Source organism: Crinia signifera, chromosome 2 (assembly GCF_055691185.1).
Source record: "Crinia signifera chromosome 2, ASM5569118v1, whole genome shotgun sequence".
In the NCBI taxonomy this organism is placed as follows: Eukaryota; Metazoa; Chordata; class Amphibia; order Anura; family Myobatrachidae; genus Crinia; species Crinia signifera.
The window spans coordinates 335,525,578-335,547,209 of NC_139218.1; the positions used below are offsets into that span (position 1 = coordinate 335,525,578).

The 21,632-nt window shown below is 42.1% G+C and overlaps 1 protein-coding gene across 2 annotated transcripts; it reads right to left on the reverse strand.

Moving 5' to 3' along the window:
• Positions 1–1,485: 1,485 nt before the first annotated feature.
• TMEM106C (transmembrane protein 106C) lies at positions 1,486–21,233 on the reverse strand. 2 transcript variants are annotated; one of them, XM_083169498.1, is made up of 8 exons: positions 21,074–21,233; positions 15,984–16,198; positions 14,957–15,020; positions 13,288–13,447; positions 10,346–10,486; positions 7,667–7,716; positions 6,607–6,660; positions 1,486–5,274 (listed from the first exon to the last, which is right to left on the reverse strand). In XM_083169498.1, exons 2-8 carry the CDS (start codon positions 16,180–16,182, stop codon positions 5,160–5,162), a joined length of 783 nt encoding a protein of 260 aa, XP_083025624.1. In that variant the 5' UTR covers positions 16,183–16,198; positions 21,074–21,233; the 3' UTR covers positions 1,486–5,159. The 2 variants fall into 2 exon arrangements, with proteins under 2 accessions (XP_083025624.1, XP_083025625.1); XM_083169499.1 differs by lacking the exon at positions 21,074–21,233 and adding an exon at positions 20,842–20,997.
• Positions 21,234–21,632: the final 399 nt, after the last annotated feature.

A 21,632-nucleotide genomic window follows, 5' to 3' on the forward strand; every position in this document is an offset into this window, starting at 1 on the left:
ATTGTGTTTATTTTTACCTTTACTGTCATTAGTTCATTGGTGTACACCATTAGGGAAACTTAATATTTTACATGAGGTGAAAGCAAACAGGATTTATTTATTAATAAGGTTTAATGGCTAAAAAACAACAACAACAAACACAAATAATGTAACCTTATTATAAATGTTTGCAGCACTACAGGACAGCTCTCCGCCAGTGTGCAGCAACAAGTCAGAATTGTAACAGCTCGGAGGCAGTTCAATGGCGTCAGATGCTAAGGATATGAATGAAGGCGAGCCAAACTGCCATTTGTTCAGCCGCTCAGAGGTCTGACTCTAATGGGGCATACACACAAGGCGATTTAAGCTCCATTTCTGACTAGAAGCACAGATCACTGTGTGTATGTCCTATAGTCAACACCCGCAGATAGACAGTGCATGCACGGTCTATCCTGCTAGATTGCAGTGTTTTGCCTAGCTCAAAAAGGGGTTATTCTGGTTCACTTGCAAAGGCACAATCACTGTCTAATGGGTAAAACCATGTGCACTGCAAGTGGCGCTGATGTAACATGTGCAGAGAGAATTAGATTTGGGTGGGGTTTGTACTTTAAACTGATATGTATATTGCAGTTTAAAAATAAAGAAGCCAGTCTTTACCCTGCACAGAAACAATAAAACACCCAAATCTAACTCTGCACATGTTACATCTGCCCACCTGCAGTGTATATGGTTTTGACCATTAGAGAGTGATTGTGCCTTTGTGAGTGAACCAGAATAACCCTTTAGTCAAAACTGGAAACCTCCAGAGCCCAGAATGCTGGAATAATGTATTCACAACTGCCACAGTTGAGTTTGCAGTGTGGATTCCGGTTGTAACCGAATCTCAAGAAAATATATTAAAATAGCCTGATTTGGAGTTGAAAACAAGCATGGTATATACACCTCTGCATACACAGGCTACATACATACTGCAATACGTATGCAGTAGTCTGAGCTGTAGGCTTTGGGTGCCGGACGGGATCCCGACGTCAGGATCCCGACTGTTAAAACACAGAGGGCGGGTTCCCGAGGGCCGTCGGCTATTTTCCCTCGTGGGGGTCCACGACCCCCATAGAGGGAGAATAGAATAGGTGGCTCGCATAGCGAGCCACCGTGTCCGCAAGGGGCTTTGTTGCGCTGGCCATGCTGTCTGAGTCCGGGCAGTCGAGAACCCGACGTCGGGATAATGACTGTCGGGATCCCGACTGTCGGAGAAACATACCACACCCGTAGGCATCTTGGTGTTTGAAACTACCAGTAGCCTAGTCTGCAAATGCCCATCTGGATACTGCTGTCCAGGATCCTGACTGCATCCACACTTTTTTTTTTTCAACCAAATGTACATTTCTTTTGCCACTTTATTCCAGTGATTGTAGTAGAGGATAATTACACAAAATGAATGAAAATACTTCAAAATTTATAAAAACAATTAAAAAGAAAAGTTTAAAACAAACAAAGATCAAAACATTAAAGGCAAACTATTTTATTAACATGGCAAAAACAAAAATATATACAACCCAAACTGTTAGAATGTGAATATTAGAATTAAAGTTACGTTCTGTATGCACAGGACAGGAAGATCAGTGGTTTATAACAGTAAGAAGCATCTGTTCCAACTTAAATTGCCCCAGCTCCGTATATAACATACAATTATGTAAAACTCTAATGTAGACAAAAAGAAAACTCTTGAATTGTAAATGTCACATTCGTTATTGCATTAAGGACTAGATTGATTATATAACAAACTGCAAATATACGGATGTTCAAACATTATACAACAAAAGCAAAATAAAAACATTAGGCTGGTGCAATGCCTGAATTTGTGAAATAAATAAATAAAATAATAATAATAAAAAAAACACAAGTCCCCAGGCTTCCTGTAACGGGATGCGGTCATTTGGTCTACAGCATGATGGTCGACAGTCATTAGGTCGACATAGTTCTAGATCGAAAGGTCATTAGTTCGACAGGTCATTAGTTCGTCAGTCAAAAGGTGGACATGTGGTTTTTCACTGTTTTTTGAGCCGACAGGCGGCATTTCATGCCCTACCATCCACTAGGGCGTGGTGGGAGAATTAAATAGTGTGCCGAGCGTAGCGAGGCACCTTGCCCGATGCATAGCGATCAATGCGAGGGGATGTAGTGCACTTTAAACTGTGTCCATGTCGACTGTGTTGACATTCAGGTTAAAAAAAGTGAAAAACCCCATGTCGACCTAGACATTGTCGAACTAATGACCTTTTGACCTATAACCATGTTGACCTTTGCCCATGTTGACCTAATGTCTGTTGACCATCATGCTGTAGACCAAATGTTCCCAACCCCCTGTAAGACAATCGGAGGGGGAAACAAGTCAAATTATTTGGCATGAATTACACATGGTATGGATCTATTGGGTATTTAAGTTAAGTGTTCAAAGTGCTATTTTGTAGACAATAATGAGTTGAAGCAGTACACATTTGCTGATACAGCAACCAGATTTTCAGCCAACGGTATACAACTAGGTTTGCAATAATATGAGATCTATGTGTGTTGCCCCCTTATTAATGACATTCCACAATGTATAGTGATTGGACATTTATCCCTCCCACAAACGGCTTGTAATACCGGCATTTCCTCTGCATGCCTGACAAGCAACCAATACTAGCCAGTCTTAGTGAGCTAGACCATGGATCATATTGATGTAACTTAAATCAATCAAACACTAGGGCCCATATTCAATCCTGGCTGATATTTTTTGCCAGGTGATCAAATGGCAGTTTTTCGCTTTTTTGGGGGGGAGCGAATTGGATTCAACTATTCAATCCCAGTGCGGATTTAAATCCAGCAGTGTCAAAAACCACGTGTACCGGTGAAACTGCCACAAATTCATGTGGTTTTGGCGAATTCTCGTCAATTTTCACCCATGCCGATTCGCCCCCCACAAAAGAAAAACGTGAAAGGGCATGGGCGAATATGTACACAAAAATGAATACTGTAAAGGCAAATCTTTGGCATTTTTTCGCCTGGTGAATATGGGCCCTTTTTGGTAATGCAGCCAAAGGACTCCTATTGAGCTATGTGTTCAGTTGGCACATTGTGTTAACTTTAATCACATAAGACACTGAACTTGAAAAAAATGTTTATTTAGCCTGACTGAGTAATAGAGGGTTACTCGTTGGGATACGTATGTTTTTGCTTAATCTGAGGCTATTAGAAGGCCAGTGCCATAAAACAGACCTCATTTAAAGGCTACTTCCAGAATGTTAATGATGTCGCCATTTTATCTTTAAGCATGATTGTTAAGCATCATATTTAAAGTAATAATGCCAACATTGTTAAAAAGCTGTAACACTTCACCTTACTGTACGTACAATGTAGGCCTGGCAATCTGCGGTCTCCATAGTAACTGGTGCCCTACAGATTCATCAGCTGCCTTCAACTGCTTTCTTACAAAGTTACCTTCAAGTAGACCTTAAAAACACAATACCCATCCTCCTATCCATAAACGTTTAATCGCTATTTGTATTTACTAGCCTATCCATTCTGCATACATTATCCCTTGCCAAAACAGGAAAATGCCATGTTGGGTTCCCACAGACTGAGAACCCCTGAAAGAGAGCAGGGTTCTCAATGCAATTGGCAGATTTCACACATTTCTAGTTGCTCTGTTGTAGAACATGAAGAAGCTGATGGTTAGAACTGGGGTGGTCTGCCTGCAGCTCCTGAGCAGTTATTACACTGTAGCTGTCAGCAGACCACGCTGGGAGTTGTAGTTTATTATTTGAGGTAAAAGTGCACAGCACCAGCCCTTTAAGTCATGAGCCAAAGGGAACATCTAAAAGCATACTAACCCTCATTTGTCTCTGATTCTCCCTTTTTATATTTTGACAACTTAGGATGCATAAAAATTTGGTTTCAGGAAATGCCACAGGTTTTATCAAAGGACTTACACAGCTTCCGTCTTGTGTTTGTCCTTGCCATACAGTGTGCGTATAACAATTTAGGAACACATGCTGAGCGGGTATGGTATAAATGGTAGACAAAGTGTAGGTCGACAATTAATGGTCGACATACTATAGTTTAAAAATTGACATTAGCTTAAGGTCAACATGGGCATGGTCGACACCCACAAAGTCCATGTGAGTTTTTCACGGTGTTTGGTGTCTATGTTGACATGGACGTTGAACTTGTCATGCTTAAGGCATGGTCCATTTTGACCTGAAGTTTGCGTAGACTTTCTGTCAATGCCAACCTATGGTATGTTAACCATTTCAAGGTGTTTACCTAGTCACTGTCAGCCATTAGTGGTCGACCTAGTGACTTTGACCTAGACATTGTGGACCCAGGGACCACATACCAGGTTGGGCAGGGTTGTGGGTTCCATTATAACTGAACAACTTCAGTCCCTTAAGAGAGACTGTGGTCAAACTGTACAGAAAAAAAAAACAAAAAACTAAAAGCTATATACAGCATTTACAATCCCTTGTAATAAACACAATGAAGACAAAGCATTTTTAGTCACAGTGCACTTAAAATATCAACTGCAAGGATAACAATTATTCCAGAATTGCTACTAGCTTGTTTTATATTACTGTATGTTAAATGGGCTTTGACAACTCAATATTTAAGGAATCAAAATCAAGGAGAACAAATATTTGCCATCAAGTTTACTGAAAGCTTTACCGGGTGCACAAATATTTTAGCCGTTTATGTACCTAAAATGTAAGTACCTAAATTTAAGGAAGTACTGAAAATTGAACGGAATTTGATTTAATTACGTTGGGAGACTGTATTTTGACGGGTGATACAGGTTATGTGCACAAACAGAGTATAAAATTGCAAAAAAGTCCCCCGGCAAGCAAAGGGCCAGTGCATTCAATCAATTAAAATGAACTACACAAAAAGAGGTCCACCAGTGCAATACAAAATAATGCAGATTAGAAAACGGTTTCCCAGAACTACTGTAAAATAAATTAGTTACATTATTGTGATTAATCGAACGCTGCGCAGTTAAAAGAAAGCGTTGGAGCAGATTCCATCACTCGTTAATGTAAACACGTGCTACAAGCTCCTGCAGTGGTATTCGTTTAATGCTGTCTATGGAGGAATCACAGTGAAAAGTAAAAGGTGACCGTGCTGTGCTTCGCTCTGCGTTCCCTTTACAGTGCATGATGGTCGGTTAGTAAAGTTGAATTAGCTCCGCAATCAATATATTGGTAGGTTTCCAAGGAGCTCTGCGACGTGTGTCCGATGTAGGATAACTTCACTGATGTTCTGTTCGAGGAACGAGGGAAAAGTTACCGACTTAAAAGAACAAATAAAAACACATTTCATACCATTCCAAATAAATATAAAACCTCAGGCATTACAGAAGAATACATTTGTGCGGAAAAAGAATGGCTGGTCTAACCCTAAACCTAATTCTCCAGCACATCTGTGTGAATTGAACAAGGAAAGCTATAAGGGCCCAATTCAGGGATGTACGCAATACACTTTATTTTTGCGGTTGAGTAATTATCAGTGGTCTGCACATGTTTTATGCTGGGCACACACTTGAAAGATATCTGCATATGGTGACCGTTTATATACACTGCCTTCACTGGTCGGGTTCCCACAAGTCATGGCTCCCAATGTCAAGGTCTCCTTCTGGCTGGGGCACCCGCAGGTCAAAGTTGCTGATTATCAGGGACCACAGTAATAAAGTAATAGGAGTGGCAGCAAATACACAGGTGTGTCGGAACAGTTTATGGATCTCCATCAAAGCTACATAAGCTCTGACATTTTAAGGTGTGTACACCCGGTGCGATCTGGCGGCCACTGATACTGATTGGAGGGGGATGACAATGCGGTGGCCATGCTGCATTGAGCAGCGTGGCCCTCCTTTCAATCTAGCAGAAATAGGCTTCCTTGCACGTCTATTTCTGCTTTCGACCCCGATATGCGGCTCCACAAATTTAGATCGAATGCGGCTTAATACTGTGCAATTATGACTAACTTTCTATTCGATTTTGACTATATAGTAAAAATCTAATTAGTCAGAATCTCAGTGTGTACACAGCATTACTACCAGTAGCCATTCTACATCACCATAGGGCTGCTTAGATGGCTGATGTTTCATGGTTGTGTCTTTACAACATGAACTGCTACAGCCAGTGGGGTACATGATGACTGAGGATCGCTAATAGTGAGGTCAATATTATTTTAACTCAATGTAAACTCAAAAGAGTTTTAGATTTAGGATGATTTCTTATTTAACAGTTTGCAGGTAGAGAACTACCACAAAGAACCTGTCTTCTATTCACGTATAAGGTTATTTCCAATATGTGGGCTATAGTAACAGGGTTAGTCATAAGAAAACGGGTACACTAACTAGGTAATCACAGTGAAAGCAAAGGGCGAATTAACGGTTATATACTGTTTGCCAAGTTCTTCATATATAGCATGTGGGCTAGTTAGTAATATATTTGCATGAAGTGTGGATATGAATGTGTTGATTTAAGCTATTTTAAACTCACAGTCAAAACAGCTACATTTGGGATGCACAAACTGGTCTGAGCAAGATAATACATGGAGGGAAAAGAAAAGAATACAGAAATCTATACGTACCGCATGAATACAACGATGTTGTGCACTTTCACCGACTGAAAAGTGCAGAAGTTACTAAAACAAAAACAGAGTAAACTTAACATAGACAAAACAGACTTACAAATGAATATTCATAAAAAATGACAAATGGTAACATTTAAATTGAAACTATAACCAGACACAAAATCATGACAAAACCTTAAAGTAAACTTCTTTTATTTTTAATAATGACATGTAAGAACCAAAGCCCTGTACACAGTAGCCGAATAGCGGCACTGGCGATGCCGCTCTGCAAATTTAATAGTACATACACAATTACGATACCGTTCAGTGACGCAACCAGGTCACCCCCTGTGCATGCAGTCACTAACGATATAGTCAGATTATGCTGTATGCACAAACTACAAGGTGTGCGCGTGTATGTGTGTGGTGTCGTTCATGATATTGAGCATACAAACTAAACTATACCGCTCAGAAGGGCCCTCTCTGAGCGATAGCTTTTTTAAAAAAATCATGTAGCGTGTATTAATCCAAATTGGTTACTTTTCTCAGCTGGTCAAAAGATTGATCCTAGATAACTTGAGTGTTAAATGGTGCCTCGACCGCACTAACGCATAAATCCATGAACTTAAACACAGATTTTGTGAGTTAATGCCATTTAACGCTGTTACTGGGCATTAAATAGGCTTTAAGAAGAAGTCGGGAGCCCCAATAATAAGCACTAGGCAACTTCTGTTTCCATTCACGATACTTTACCGCGAGTAGTTGAATACTGTGGTAAAGTACCGTGAAAGTACAAATTGGTAAAGTACAAATTGAATTGACCTATGTCATTGAATAATCAGACAATAAGAACCTTATCAGACCCTTCTATCTTGTATGGTTGCAGCAAAATTATGAGTCTATCAACTCCAAGGGTGCCAGGAGCCCATACAGCGGTTATACCTGTGGCATTTAGTAGCAATGCAAAAAAATACCACAGCACAAATTCTTACTGACTTTATCAATTTCCTTCAGCATTACAATTTTATTATCAGCATCATGTTTTAGCAATAAACTTCCCTCTAGGTGCAATACTCACTATAAATAAGATAAGGTTCCACCCAACTCCAACTTCACTGTGAAATTCACCTAGAAAACATACAGATTGCCATTACGTTCTGTACACTGATCACCAATTATATTGTTTGAAGTAGCTATTAAGACATAAATGTATTACCTTGCATCTTAATAAAAACGATGTAATCAAAATGTACAAGCATGGGTACAATAATCCGTTCCTAGGGGTTTTCAACTTAGCCACTGAAGATAAAGGCTAGTGATTCCCAACTCCAGTGCATGTTTTCCAGATCTTCTAGTTGGTGCATAGGTGTATCAATTACTGGCTGACATATTAAAAGATCCACAGGAGGTGCAAATGATTGTGATATTAAAGATAGTAAGTTAAGGAGATTTGGAATATAATGTACTGTTAGGGATCCGTGACTATTGGAGTTACAAAACATTGATTTAGACATGCATTCTCCAACGCAGTCCTAATTGAGCCCTGATGGTGCAGGTTTTCAATATTTCCTCTGGACTAAATAGTACCACCTGTAGATCTATTTTGTTAAACAATTAACAGCACTGGGCTCCAGCTAGATGTTCTGGAAAACATGTACTGTTTGGGTTTCATGAGGACCGGGTTTGAAAAAACACTGATCTAGAGTGGGGCACTTAAATCCAAGCCTCAAGTGCCACCAACAGGTAAAGTTTTGTGGTTTTCTTTGATCGCGCACAGCAGAGTTAATCAATTTTACTGGGTCAGTAATTATCTCATCTGCTTCCGCAGGCAAGACATCCTGAAAACATGACCTATTGGGAAAACTTGAGGGTCGAGGACGAGAATCTCTGCATTAGATCATTGTGTAAAAGAGACAAAAAGACAATTTCATTTTCCGATGTGGGACCTTTTGCCTCGCTCTTCATCTACTGAATTTTCTGAAGAACAATCCGACAAAGGACTATTGGAAGTGGTCACTTATCTAGAGAGGCAAATTCCTTCTTAGCTGGACAAAACCATGTGCGCTGCAGGTGGGGCAGATGTAACATGTGCAGAGAGAATTAGATTTGGGTAGAGTTTTTCTTCAAAGTGAGATCTATATTGCAGTGTAAAAATAAAGCAGTCAGTATTTTCCCTGCACAGAAACAAAATAACTCACCCAAAGCGAAATCTCTCTGCACATGTTACATCTGCCCCCCTGCAAGTGCACATGGTTTTGTCCAGCTAAGAAGGAATTTGCCTCTAGGAGTGAACTAGAATAAGGCCCAGAATCACAAGTGAAATAACTAACTCCACCTGCAGACCTTATAAAATGTGTCTGTGTAATTAGTACACCTGTGCACCTGCTGGGTTAGCAGCAAAACATGCACTGTGTGGGGTAATGAGGACAGAGTTCCCTGACCACTGATCTAGTGTGTACATACTATCATAAATAATGCGTGCTTCCGTAAGTCATTAACGACCCCTGTTGTCTGAACATGCAGACAAATCTGCCTTTATCGTCAATAACTGCATGCTCAGTGGGGGGCAAGTGATGTCGCTGAACAATACAGATAATGATATTGTTCGGCGTGTGTGCCCTACATCTTTCGTCTGAGAGCACGGCAAATATCGTTGAGTATATCAGCGGTGCCGCAAATCGCATTGTGTGTACCAGCTTTAGATCATGTTAGGTCAGGAAAATACAACGCTGTTTTTACAGAATGTTCTTCTGGGAGTTTTTTTTTTATCATAAGCTGCACAAATCTAAACTTTGCTTTGTTTCAGTTAAATCACAATTTATTTCCTTAGGAAAATGAAAATAAGGATCTTGTATCAATCAATAAAAAGGCCAATTAAAATCCATCTACCCGTGCTCTAAAACAAAAGTATTGGGAATGTTTATCTTCCATCCTTGCAGTGCTTCACCTGCACACCACCGTATTTCCTTACACCATTTGCTTTTTAATATTTCATGCATACGTCTGACCATTTAATTGGCCTGGTCAAAGCCAAATTGACAGCTGGGCTTTAGGTGATATGGTTGCATGCCACCATGATCCCCAACTTTTAAAAATGTAATCCATTCTGCGCAGATTTCCACTGGCCCCCAAGGAAGTCATGTAGAGATGTGCGACTGTCACTGCTGGAATTGCACCCCAGAATGCCATGCAAAAAGCTTTCTGCAGTGCATCTGCCGGGGATCAAAGTCGGAGGAGGGGAACCTCACCCCAGCAATATAGGACTGCAGCATGGAGAACTAATCTATATAGAAACTGCTACCCTAGACACGATTTGCCCTGGGGGTTGTGTAAAGAAAATTGGTGGATGAGGGATTTTAAATGTAAATAAAATTACAGAGAGAGCTTGCAAATATGTGGATCTCCCACTGGGGGTGGGAAGTAATACTAATGGAGGGCAATTGCCACTGGTTTGGGAGGTCATTTTTCAATGGGAGCCCCTTGGCATCTTTTTTTCCCAATTATTTTAACTTGAAAGAATGAAAAAAAAAAAAAGTTTCTAAAGGACTATTTAGTAAAGAATAAAATCTCTGTTAAGTATGTGGTGCTTACAGTATATTAAACCTGCAAGTTTCAAAGTCACATTATTTTTAGTACTGCATACTACAGCGCTATGAAAATGGAGGGCTACCTAATTCGGCCCACATAAAGAATCTCTGTTGCCCATGGCAGACATGGCAATGCACATAACGCAATACAATTAAACCATGTAATCTACCAGTTTCTCGCCAAGTGGTTGAATAATGGACACATTGTTCTGCTGCTGGGTTCCAATGACAGTGTTCATATACTGCACTTGGCTGATCAGGCTGTCTACAGATATTGAATAGAAATTTGAATTGGTCATCTTCAGTGTGCTCTGTAAACAAAAACAAAATTCACATATGTAACAAAATTCTGTAGGTTCTCACCTGGAACAAACCACCCACAGTCAGATTTCTGCCCTCATGCATGAAACTGAACAGTGCACAAATAGCAACATATATCAGTTATTCAAAACAGGATGATCAGCAAATAATTTAGTGGAAAAATAACTATTTACAATAATTCTGTCCTAATGGCAATACTGTAAACAATTCACCAAACTGAATCCCCAACTGAAAATTAACTACGGGATTTATACAGAGATTGCAGATTATTTGTGGTCTGGGCATGCGCCTAAGTTGCACTGCCCATGTACAGTGATGGTCTTGCTCCAGCAGTCTAAAGCGGTGTACACGCGGTGCAATATATTGCTCAGTGTCCAGTTTTCCTCAGCGACCGGAGGAGACTCTGCTGGGGGAGCTGCAGAGGGAAACCGCTGATCGTTGACTATCAGTGAGGGCTGAACACGGGAGCATGCACCCAGTGATTTATCGCTGCAGCACAAACAAATCGCTGGCAATATGGTCGCTCAGCGACCATATTGCACTGTGTGTACACAGCTTTAAAGAGGATTCGCAAAGTGACTGACAGGGAGAACTTGGGTGAGTTTATGGCAAAGTGGCAGCAAATATACAGGTGAGTTGCAAATATTATGGGGAGGGTTACTGCTTGCGACTAGGATCCCATATCTTAAAAATGTCTCCAGTGTATTACTTCTTACCGCCATAGGGTCTACGCCTATGGTCAATGTTTGCCTGATATGTGACCGATGACACAAGCAGCAGAGGAGACTTATTATAGCCTTCTGTATACAACTCCCTGGCAGCTGTGAATGCATTTGCCTACCGTACATCGCTGAATAAAGCCTTATTTATTTCATGTTAGCAGCACAAAGACTTAACAATGCTCCTCTATTCTCCTAGATATGTATAAAGGGTCGAAACATCATCAAACATTTACCCAAACTGCACCTGCCGTGCTCTCCAGGACAACAGCATGCATGGAGAAGCCAGAATACAAAGAGACAGGCAGTGCTTACTAAAAGCAGCAGGTCATAAAAAACAAACACCTAACAGCAACCATTGATTTTTGGTTTTACTAGGAAAAAATTCATTAACTTTCTGAAAACATACAAATGTACATTTGCGCAGGGTTGGTAGATAAAAATGTTTAATACTATACACTTGCAAGAGAAGTTGAAAGTTGTGTCAAAAGGATAAAAAAAAATGGAAAAAAAAAAATTTACACCTAACATAAGACATACAATCGCAGGCGGTTTCTCCTGACAAATAACTACCAATAATAGGATAGTGCAAATATACCAGCCACAATGCACAGATTTAGCTAAGCTTTTGCAGGACAGGAATGATTATCCTTTAAATATGGAGATTATTTACTGCGGTGCATTGTGACTCATAACAAGGGGTAATATCTAAAGCTTCTTAAACATCTTAATTGCCCTTTATTTATTCTGAGAAAAAGTGTTCCATGTTACAGTACGCTGCAATGAAGATTCAATGAGAAATGTAAATGTTTCCCGGGTTTTGTGCGATACAGCAACTGTACTGATTTCAATGAGATGGACTGAAATAACATTTTCATTATATGTATAAAAGAACTGGCATGTGAAATTCATTCTTCAACTTTAACGTTCGAATAAATGAATAAATATTGGCAGATGAGGGGTGTCAGCCTGGCTGACTAACCACAATGTTGCTACTATACAGTATAGGAGTCTATTAAACAGAATTAGAAATCTAACTGGATTGCGATTCATTGTAACCACCATGTGACCAGACCTGCTCTATTTAAAATCACACAACTTACTGTTTATTAAGCCTACTGCAAATGTTGAACGAAGACTTGTCACTATTTTAGGCTTGATTTTATTATAACTAAAATGCACCTGCTGTTGCCTTCATTCATTATGACACTGCTTCACATAAAACTGTCAGCAGTTACAGGATACTCTGATCATGGAGCAGTGCTGTATATATGGTAGCGTGATCCTGCATAGACCCAGTTTTACCGGTTTTCTGGTATAAACTTAAAAGCAAAAGTACATTGGAGCCTTTCACACTGCACAAATAACCAGGGTCAGACCCGGGTTGTTGTAGTGTCCACCTGGGTCACTGTGCTGTGTGAAAGGGCCTTTTGAAAAATCCCAGGTCCAGCAACCTGGCAATTCGACACGGGTTAAAAGACGGGTTTTTATCCAGGCAACCTGGATCCATTCACACTACAGGGTGGAGGCAGCGTTAGCTCCAAGTGCTGACTGCTCCCCCCGAAGATGCACCGCCCCTCCGCCCCCCAATGACGTCAGTGGTCACTCTCATATGAACCCTTTAATATCTCCAAAATAGGGTCCCAACATTTTACGGATGAGTAACAAAGCTTCAATACAGTGGAAAGTTTATAAACTTCTGTACTGCATTCGCTCTCAGTACCGGTTTTTTTTGCTCCCTTTCTTTCTACTTGTGTTTGTTTTCTACCAAGAGGGGTCAACTCTCCTCACACTGAGTGAGCTACATTAAGATAGAATTACATTTTAGAAGCAACCTGATTGTTTGATCCTCTTTTTTGTATTATTATTATTTATTCAGGAAGCATGGTGTACAGTACTGTAGCTGCACAGATTTCAGAGAGCTTGTGAAGTCCATAACTGGCCGTGTTGCCGCTGTAATCCTATCGAAAGGATCATGTGACTAGATGTGAGTCATTTTTTCTCTCACGTGTGTGTGAGATTAACATGCAAATCATTGTACCAGATGAAGCAAATATTTTGCAACAACGTACCGTCATAGCGAGGTTCACAATGTGATTTTCATTATCGAACCACACTTTCACCATTCTGACGCCACCATCCTCTACGAGAACCGTGCGTGGAAACAGAAAAAAAACCACAAGGCCACATATCAGCAGGCATAACAGAACCGAAAGCACGACATAAAGTTTCCTGTTGAGAAATGTGAACACAGCAAATTAGAAATAGTCATGAAGCACACGTATTGTGAATGATTAACTATTTCCTGCAAAGTGCTGCATAATATAGTGGCATTAAATAAACCATTCAATAGTAAAAAAAAAAAAAAAAAAAAAACACGTGAGCCTCCTGCTATGGATACACAAACGCTATAAATCAAATAGGACATGGTGATAAAGTAAACACTGTAACAGAAAGGAAGGCATTAATGAAGAGTGTGTGTCTATGGGGCCAATTCAGCCCTGCTCAATGTTTGAAGTGTTTGTGCATGCATGTGTAAACCCCAGGAGTGAATGGCTTCGGCGAGTTTGACACTTGCAGAGCCGTTTGCTCCAGAGGGAGTGGGTGAGGGCGGACAGGGTGCTGGAGCAGGGGAGCGCCAATAAAAACGCTGGTTGCTCCCCTGGGAAAGCAGGCGTGGCATGGCCTGCTAGCTGGCATCACATGACGCCAGCGCCTGCCCCGTATTCGGTGATCAGTGGCGGAAATAACAGTCCATTTAGATTGACTTATTACCGAAGGGGAGAGTACAACAAAAAAACAACAAACAAAACAATCAATGGTCAGCGATCATTGAATGATTTCTCTGCCCTTGGCTGCATGCGAGGGGATGTGTTCGAGTACACATCCCCTCGCATGCTAATGAGGGGATTCGGCAGGGCGGCACTTACCTATTCGCTAGTATACGCAGCCTAGAAAACAGGTCTGAATCAGGCCCAATGTTCTAACAACCATGACTCTTACACTTAGTAAACAAGTTTGTTCACCTCTTGAGCCTTGTTGAATAAACAATGGTGTTAGCAAGAGGACCAATGGGAAACTGAAGTCAGGGAAAGTGGCTATAATTTGTCCTCCAACTCACACCACCATCCAAAACATCACACAGCCATGGGTTTTAGCCAAGACCAAGACTCATATACAATGTAGCCAGAGAGGGGGTTAAACAGTGGATAGAAAACAAGCGAACCTCGCCATTTAACCCCCACCGTGCCGGCAGCTCACCCTATTCAATGTTCCAAGGGAACCCTCACTCTCAGATGATGGGGAGGATTCCCCCCAAACAGGCTCGCGGCTAATGCAGGGAGCCCGCTGCATCAGCCGCGAGCCTCACTGTTTTAGCGGCCGCACACGTGGTTTTCAGGTCGCTGCAAAAACCCAGTGAGGGGAAAATGCCATGTGCAGGGGGTCAGTTGAATACTGACCCTGTGAGTTGTGACCTAAATCTGGGTACACATCTAAAGATTTATCAGAAAAAAATTTACTTTCATTTAATTTAGCAAAAGTTATCCAAATAATAATTTTTCATTGGACAGATACATTTTCAGGCATGTGCCCAGCTTAACCAAGGCGCATAGATAAAAAGCAAAAAGGTTCTGTCCTAAAGGGTGGGGTGATGCTGTGGTGATGTATAATCAATATTGCTTTTATCTGTTACAATCCCTCATATGATTAAAGATTCCACACTCTCTCCTCCATACTTACGTTCTCTGGGGCTGCAGTCGCTGGTCACTGTATGGTATTAATGCAACCAACTCGTTCACTTGCTCTGAAACAATGCACAGGAATACAGTGAATATAAAACAAAGGCAGTTAGGAAAACAAAAATGTTTTAGAATGATAGAATTCAAAGTTCTTAGCCGAAAATGACCCATGCCTCAAGTATCCTTCCCTTTAATTATGTTTTAAGTAAATTAAATTATTATACCCACTTAATTATTATATACATCTTAGTAGATTTTACCAGACCTTTTAAGGCATGCATGTCCAAACTATGGCCCTCCAGCTGTTGTGAACTACAAGTCCCATCATGCATTGCCACAGTTTTGCTATTAGGGAATGCTAAAACTAAGGCAAGGCATGCTGGGATGTGTAGTTTCACAACAGCTAGAGGGCCACAGTTTGGACATGCCTGTTTTAAGGCCTTTACCAGACCTTTTAGGTCCATACACACTATGCCCAGCGTGTATGGACAATCACACAATGATGACAATCACCGCTGCGGGGTGCATACACGCTGAGCGTCTTTCCCCCTGCCCGGCTCCGATGGAGGGGGGGGGGGGGGGGGAGGGGGGCTGTGCATAGCGCAGAGCTATGCACAGCCGTCCTCAAAGCCGCTCATCCGCCGGTATTACCAGCAGCAGACTATGGGCATTTAGTCACTCCTGTTTACACCATGTTCATGCTACCCTAATTATAATTATAATCTTCCAAATAGGTAGTGAACATCAAATGAACTTAATTTCTTTATTATTAAAATTACAAACCAAGAACAACCATAAGGCAGAAATGAAGTTAAAAAACAAAACAATTCTAGGACTTTGTTACAGATAAAACACATTAGATAAAATTAGGTCTAGTCCAGACATAAAATAAAAAGGTAATATTATTGTTCATATTCCCATGTACACTTATATGGGAAGTATTTTCTCTCTACTACTAGCAGTTCAGAGAAGACGGGCAGTAAGAAATCTGCACCGGAGATCAGCAGCAGCAGCTCCTTGTGCCTCACCTGTTGGAATGCATCCAGTACCCTGGCAGGACGGGCAGGTAATGCTGTCCCGGCCTGTAAATTCCACATATGGAAATTGGGCAATATCTTCCTCCCTGTCCTTCTCATCTAACAAATCATCATCCTCTTCAACACGCGAGTTACTAGCCTGCTTCCAGGATGTCGCACGACTGGTGTAGGCAGACATTATGGACCCCATAGTCTGTGTTCAGCATCTGTTTAATACAGAACATTTAATGAAAACCAAACAAAGTAAAACACATCATGTCTGCACATACTGAGGTGTAACACCTGAGCAGGTGTGTAGGGTAATAAAACAATCAACAAGAACTTAAAGACTCAATGACACCATTCACAAGCTACAGCTGTCTTTTAGAAGAGTGGTTCTCAACCCCGGTCATAAAGTACCCACCAACAGTGCACATTTTCCAGGTCACCGAGCAGGTGCACCCATCATTCACTGACACATTTTAAAAGATCACAGGTGGAGCTAATTATGTCACCTGCGAGTCTATGTGGAGACCTGAAATACGTAAACTGTTGGGGGTTCTTGAGGACCGAGGTTGAGAACCACTGTTTTAGACCACACGTTTTACCTGTCACAACAGAGAACCGTCACGAGCGCTGTCCCAGCTGAAGTCCAGCAATGAGAGAAACGGCTGTGTGTCACTACATACTGTACTGTAGCTCTAATCTATATGTAAGGTTGGGCATTCTGTAGATCATGTGAGGAATGTAATATTCATGAACATTGGAACATGCAATAACAAGAATTACATCCAAAGGTGAACACGTCAAAGCTAATTACTTATGGAATGCCATAACAGACTTGTGCCAGGTACTGTATACATTATCCAATTATCAGGCCGATCGTGTTGCAGAGATCTGAGGACTGTACACACTTGGATAGAACTTGCTCAGTGTATATGGGTACAACCAAATCCCATAATCCCTGAAGGATTGGAGCATTTAACAGATTGTCAGCATTTATCGGACAGTGCGTACCCAGCATTAGTCAAGTTGGTTTAGTGGGTAACTATTATCCGATACTCATAGCAAAGTTTCAGCTTTAGTAGCATGTTAAATAGAATTGAATGCAGAGTATGCAGTGTCAGCCATAACTGGACCCACATCGCATTCACGGAATTCAGAGATGTGCGCAAACCCAAAGGTTGCTGACACAGTATACAGAGATGTATGTAAACCCTGAAAAGCTGCAGCAGTTTGGGGTTAGGGCATGGGCCGCGACCAGCACCACCCCAGAGAATTCTGGGCATTGTGAAGCCCATGGCGGTGTCACAGCTTCACTGGCTTCAGAAGCACAAATTCCAAGTCAGTCAGTCTGAGTAACTGGAGGCAGCGGTGGCTCAGAAAAACTGGCAGGAGGCATCTACTTATACAATGTATTATTTTATTTATTAACAGTTTCTTAGCTTAGCATATTCCGTTGCGCTTTTCATTAGGAGACCGTGATACAACAAACTGGGAATTTACAGACAGTCAAAGGTATGAGGGCCCTGCTCGCAAGCTTACAATCTATAGGCAAGCTTACACCTCCTCTGGCATTAACATATAAAGATGTAGAACCTGCGTTATTTGCATCCACCTCCAAATCAGGCCCTACAATTTGAATATTAGCCCTTACACATCGCTGTACACTTTGGACCTTACTCTAGTTCACTCTTTCTGACAAAATCCTTCTTAGATGGACGAAACCATGTGCACTGGAGGGGGGGCAGATGTAACATGTGCAGAGAGAATTAGATTTGGGTGAGTTATTTTGTTTCTGTGCAGGGTAAATACTGGCTGCTTTATATTTACACTGCAATATAGATCTCACTTTGAAGTAAAACCCCACCCAAATCTTATTCTCTCTGCACATTTTACATCTGCCTCCCTGCAGTGCACATGGTTTTGTCCATCTAAGAAGGATTTTGTCAGAAAGAGTGAACTAGAATAAGGCCCTTGGTTATATAGCCGCATTCATTAGTGTGCACCTGCATGGTTCTATGATAATGGCTCAACAATGTCTAGGTAGACAGTCACAAGACCGACATACCCTAGATTGAAAGTGACAGAAGGTCAACACATGGAATTCTTATGGCAGGGGTGGATGGACTTTTACAACATGGGATGTATTTTTGTACACTTACTTACCGGGAATCTACTGGCATTTCCCCTTGTGTAAGATGTACCGGGCCCATCCCTTACACATTATGCAACACGTAATGAGACAAACTTCACATTACAGTACGCCACACTTGGGCCCTTATTCTGATCTCGGCGGTACGGCCCGCGTGCGGCCGTACCGCCGATGTTTTCACTCTGCACATGCGCAGAGGTCACTCTGCGCATGTGCAGGCGAAATCGCCGCACAAAAAATGTATACGCCGCAAAGGGGGCGTATAGGGGCGTGAGGGGCTTAATAGCCTCATTACCCTATGCATACGCCCAGCGTTTCATGGGCGTTCCCATGCAAACGCGGGGCGTATGCATGGTAATGAGGCTATGACGCCAGTGATGGGGGCGGAAAGCTGACATCGCCGGATGTCAGCTCTCCGCCCCCATACAAGCTTTCACACGGACGATTGTCCGTGTGGTCTAAGCTTGCGGGAGCTGGTGGAGCGTGCGGCCCTGCCTTCGATGGTCGCCGACCATCGAATGCAGGGGGCAGCTCCCACCATGGTGGAGGCGTACGCCCCACCATTTTCATGCGGATCGCCAGCCGTCCGCGTACGGACGGCCGTGGCGATCCGTATTGTAGGCGGGGATTGGTTTGTGCGGCCGGAGCAACGTATGCGGCTCCGGCCGCACAGATCAGAATAAGGGCCTTGATGAGGTAAAATTCTGACACAGGAAGCCATAAAACAGCATCCCATTCAACTGGGATCTATCGACTGTTTGGCCATCCCTGGCCTATGGAAGGCCCTTCCACACACAATAAGACCCTCCACTAGCCTCCAAACTTTCAAGCGTTCCCTGAAAACTCACCTCTTCAGGCAAGCCTATCATATTTCCACACGCATAACCCTCTGAGGCACTTATGTATTATATAGCTTCCCTTCTGGAATTGTAACTTGGTGGGACTGCTATGCTATTACTGGTGCCTGTCCTTGTGTTTCCCTCCTATGTGCCTATAGATTGTAAGCTTGCAGCAGGGCCCTCCTACCTCCAAGTCTGTCTGTTGTTACCCAATTTGTTCTATCTCTGTCTACAATTGTAAAGTGCAACAGAATCTGCTGCGCTATATAAGAAACTGTAAATAAATAACAAACACATAATTTAAGATAACATAAGTTTAAGGATGACGTACATAATCGACACTCAAAAAGTCGACAAGTTTTTCACTCTTTTTGTTGGCTGTGTTGACATATGTCAAAATAGTTAGTGTACTGCTGCACTCGCCATGCTTCGGGCATGGTGACTCGCGGAGCTCGGTACAGTATTATAATCTAACGCTACACCCACTTGTTTAGTAAAGTATGAACCAATTCGGTAAAAACAATAATGAAAAACTTGTGTCAATCTTTTGAGTGTCGACCATGTACATGTGGTATGTCGACCGTTCTTAGGTGTCGACCGATAGTGTTCAACCTAGCGACTGTCGACCTAGGTACCGGATGCCCACCTGCACCACCCCTATTTCTGGCACAAAAGAACGATCTCAGACAGGCAAGTACACATCTGGACAACTCTGAATATTATTTTATTACGCGATAATTAATATTTACATGAATGCCAGAAATGTGCAGCTTGCTAGATTGGCTTGATGTATAGTTTCAATTAAATGAAATGATCATATAGTCCAGTGGTTCCCAAACTGTGTGCCTAGGGATCCTGGGGCACTGCGAGCTTCTTGCAGGGGGTGCCTCAGGTTGGTGGTCCATGACCAAATCAAAATATGTATGTTAAAGCGACAGACAAAATCAGAGCTAGTGGCTGCAAGTAATAAAAGGTGTTGACAATCAAAAGCAAACTGTACACTACCACAGGCATGACAAAGTATCATTGATTCAATAAAAAAAAAAAAAAAAAAAAAAAAAAAAAAACATCTTTATCCCAGGAGTGCCATGAGAAACTATTTTGATACTGTAGGAGGGAACCACTGATACAGCATATTGTGCACTGCTGGAATCATTAGTGAACATGCTGCCACTAGTCAGAACATCCACATACAATGAAGCAAAACAAAACACTGAGCAGTGCAAGTCTGAGTCAGCAAATGAGAATGACAGAATTGTCTGGCGGCTCTCCTGAGCACCAGCTGGTTGCAGGTAATCAAGAGGGTGTGGATCATAAGGGCAACATAAGGAAAAAGTCAACAAGCTTCAGATCAACACATGCATCATTTTGAAATGAAAATGGTCAATGAGTTTTTCACTTTTTGTGTGAAATCTGCTGACATGGACACACATGTGCGCTCGGCACACTATTATACGCTAACACTACGCCCACTTAGTTGGTATAATTTTGACATTTTTCCTGTGTGGACCATTTTCACGTCAACCTTTTTGCTTGTGTTGACCTTTTTCATGTGTCAACCTATTGACTGTCGAACAACTCCCAATCAAGAGGAGGCAGGCAGCCAGCAGTGGCATGTCAACTATGCACACTGTAGGGTTCTCTGTAAGGATGCACGGAGACGGGGGGGGGGGCTGTAACTGGGTAGTGGGTTCAGAGACTGGCTGCTGTAACTGGGCACTGAAACTGGCTGATGTAACTGTGCAGTTGGCACTTAACATGGGCACTAAGACTGAGTGCAGTGAGACAAGTAACGGGGCAATGATCAGAGTGATGGGATTACATGAGATGAGATGGTATAATATATATACATACATGCACACACACACACACACACCTCTGCATCATACACTGATCACACCGGTTGTGCAGCTCAGAGACCGTGGGCGGCAGCGGCGAGGAAAGGCGTGCGGGCGGGCACTGTACATGTTGATATTTTGTTTTAGAGTTATGTAACATCCGCCAGTGAGCTGAGGGTTTTGGCACGGGTGGGTGGGTGGCAGTCAGAGTACCGGGGCACGTTAAGGCCTGGCTACCAACGACCGGGTACGTTGTGGCCTGTCACTCACCTGCCGGTCAGGGGCGCGGGAGGGCCCGCACGATCACAGCCGGTATCAGTCACCGTGAGATGCGGAGGGCAGCAGCAACACACAGCCGAAGCCCCGCCCACTCAGCTCAGGAATCGCTGTCGTCACCTGACCGGAAGTAGCAGGCGAGGGAATCTTCTTGTTGTGGCTGCCGCCGTGGTGTGGTGGTGACATAAGAAGGAGCTGGATTGGGGGATAAGCGCAAATGTGTCGTTATCGTGATAAAGCTACAGTATTGCTCTCGCTATTATCCTAATACATGAGACCTCATATGCAGTAAATAGAACCATTCCAGAAAGTGGGAAAAAAAAACATTTTTTTTTTTTTTTGCTAAAAACTTACTGGGGACATTTGTAACAGCGCTACTGGGGATATGATATGTAATTGGCACTACTGGGGATATGATATGTAATTGGCACTACTGGGGATATGATATGTAATTGACACTAAATATGTGCAGAAAAATGATTGCGTGACTTTCAAATTTAGTATCTGAGATAGTACACAAACTTTGTTACATGTTTTGAAACCTTGTTTTTTT

Excerpts from the sequence above, each read along its gene's own strand:
- TMEM106C (XM_083169498.1), bottom strand. The coding sequence starts at position 16,182 with ATGGGGTCCATAATGTCTGCCTACACCAGTCGTGCGACATCCTGGAAG. Across the intron at positions 13,448-14,956 it reads CGACTGCAGCCCCAGAGAAC|GAAACTTTATGTCGTGCTTT; the intron begins GTAAGTATGGAG and ends ATTTCTCAACAG. Across the intron at positions 6,661-7,666 it reads GGAACCTTATCTTATTTATA|TAACTTCTGCACTTTTCAGT; the intron begins GTGAGTATTGCA and ends TTTTTGTTTTAG.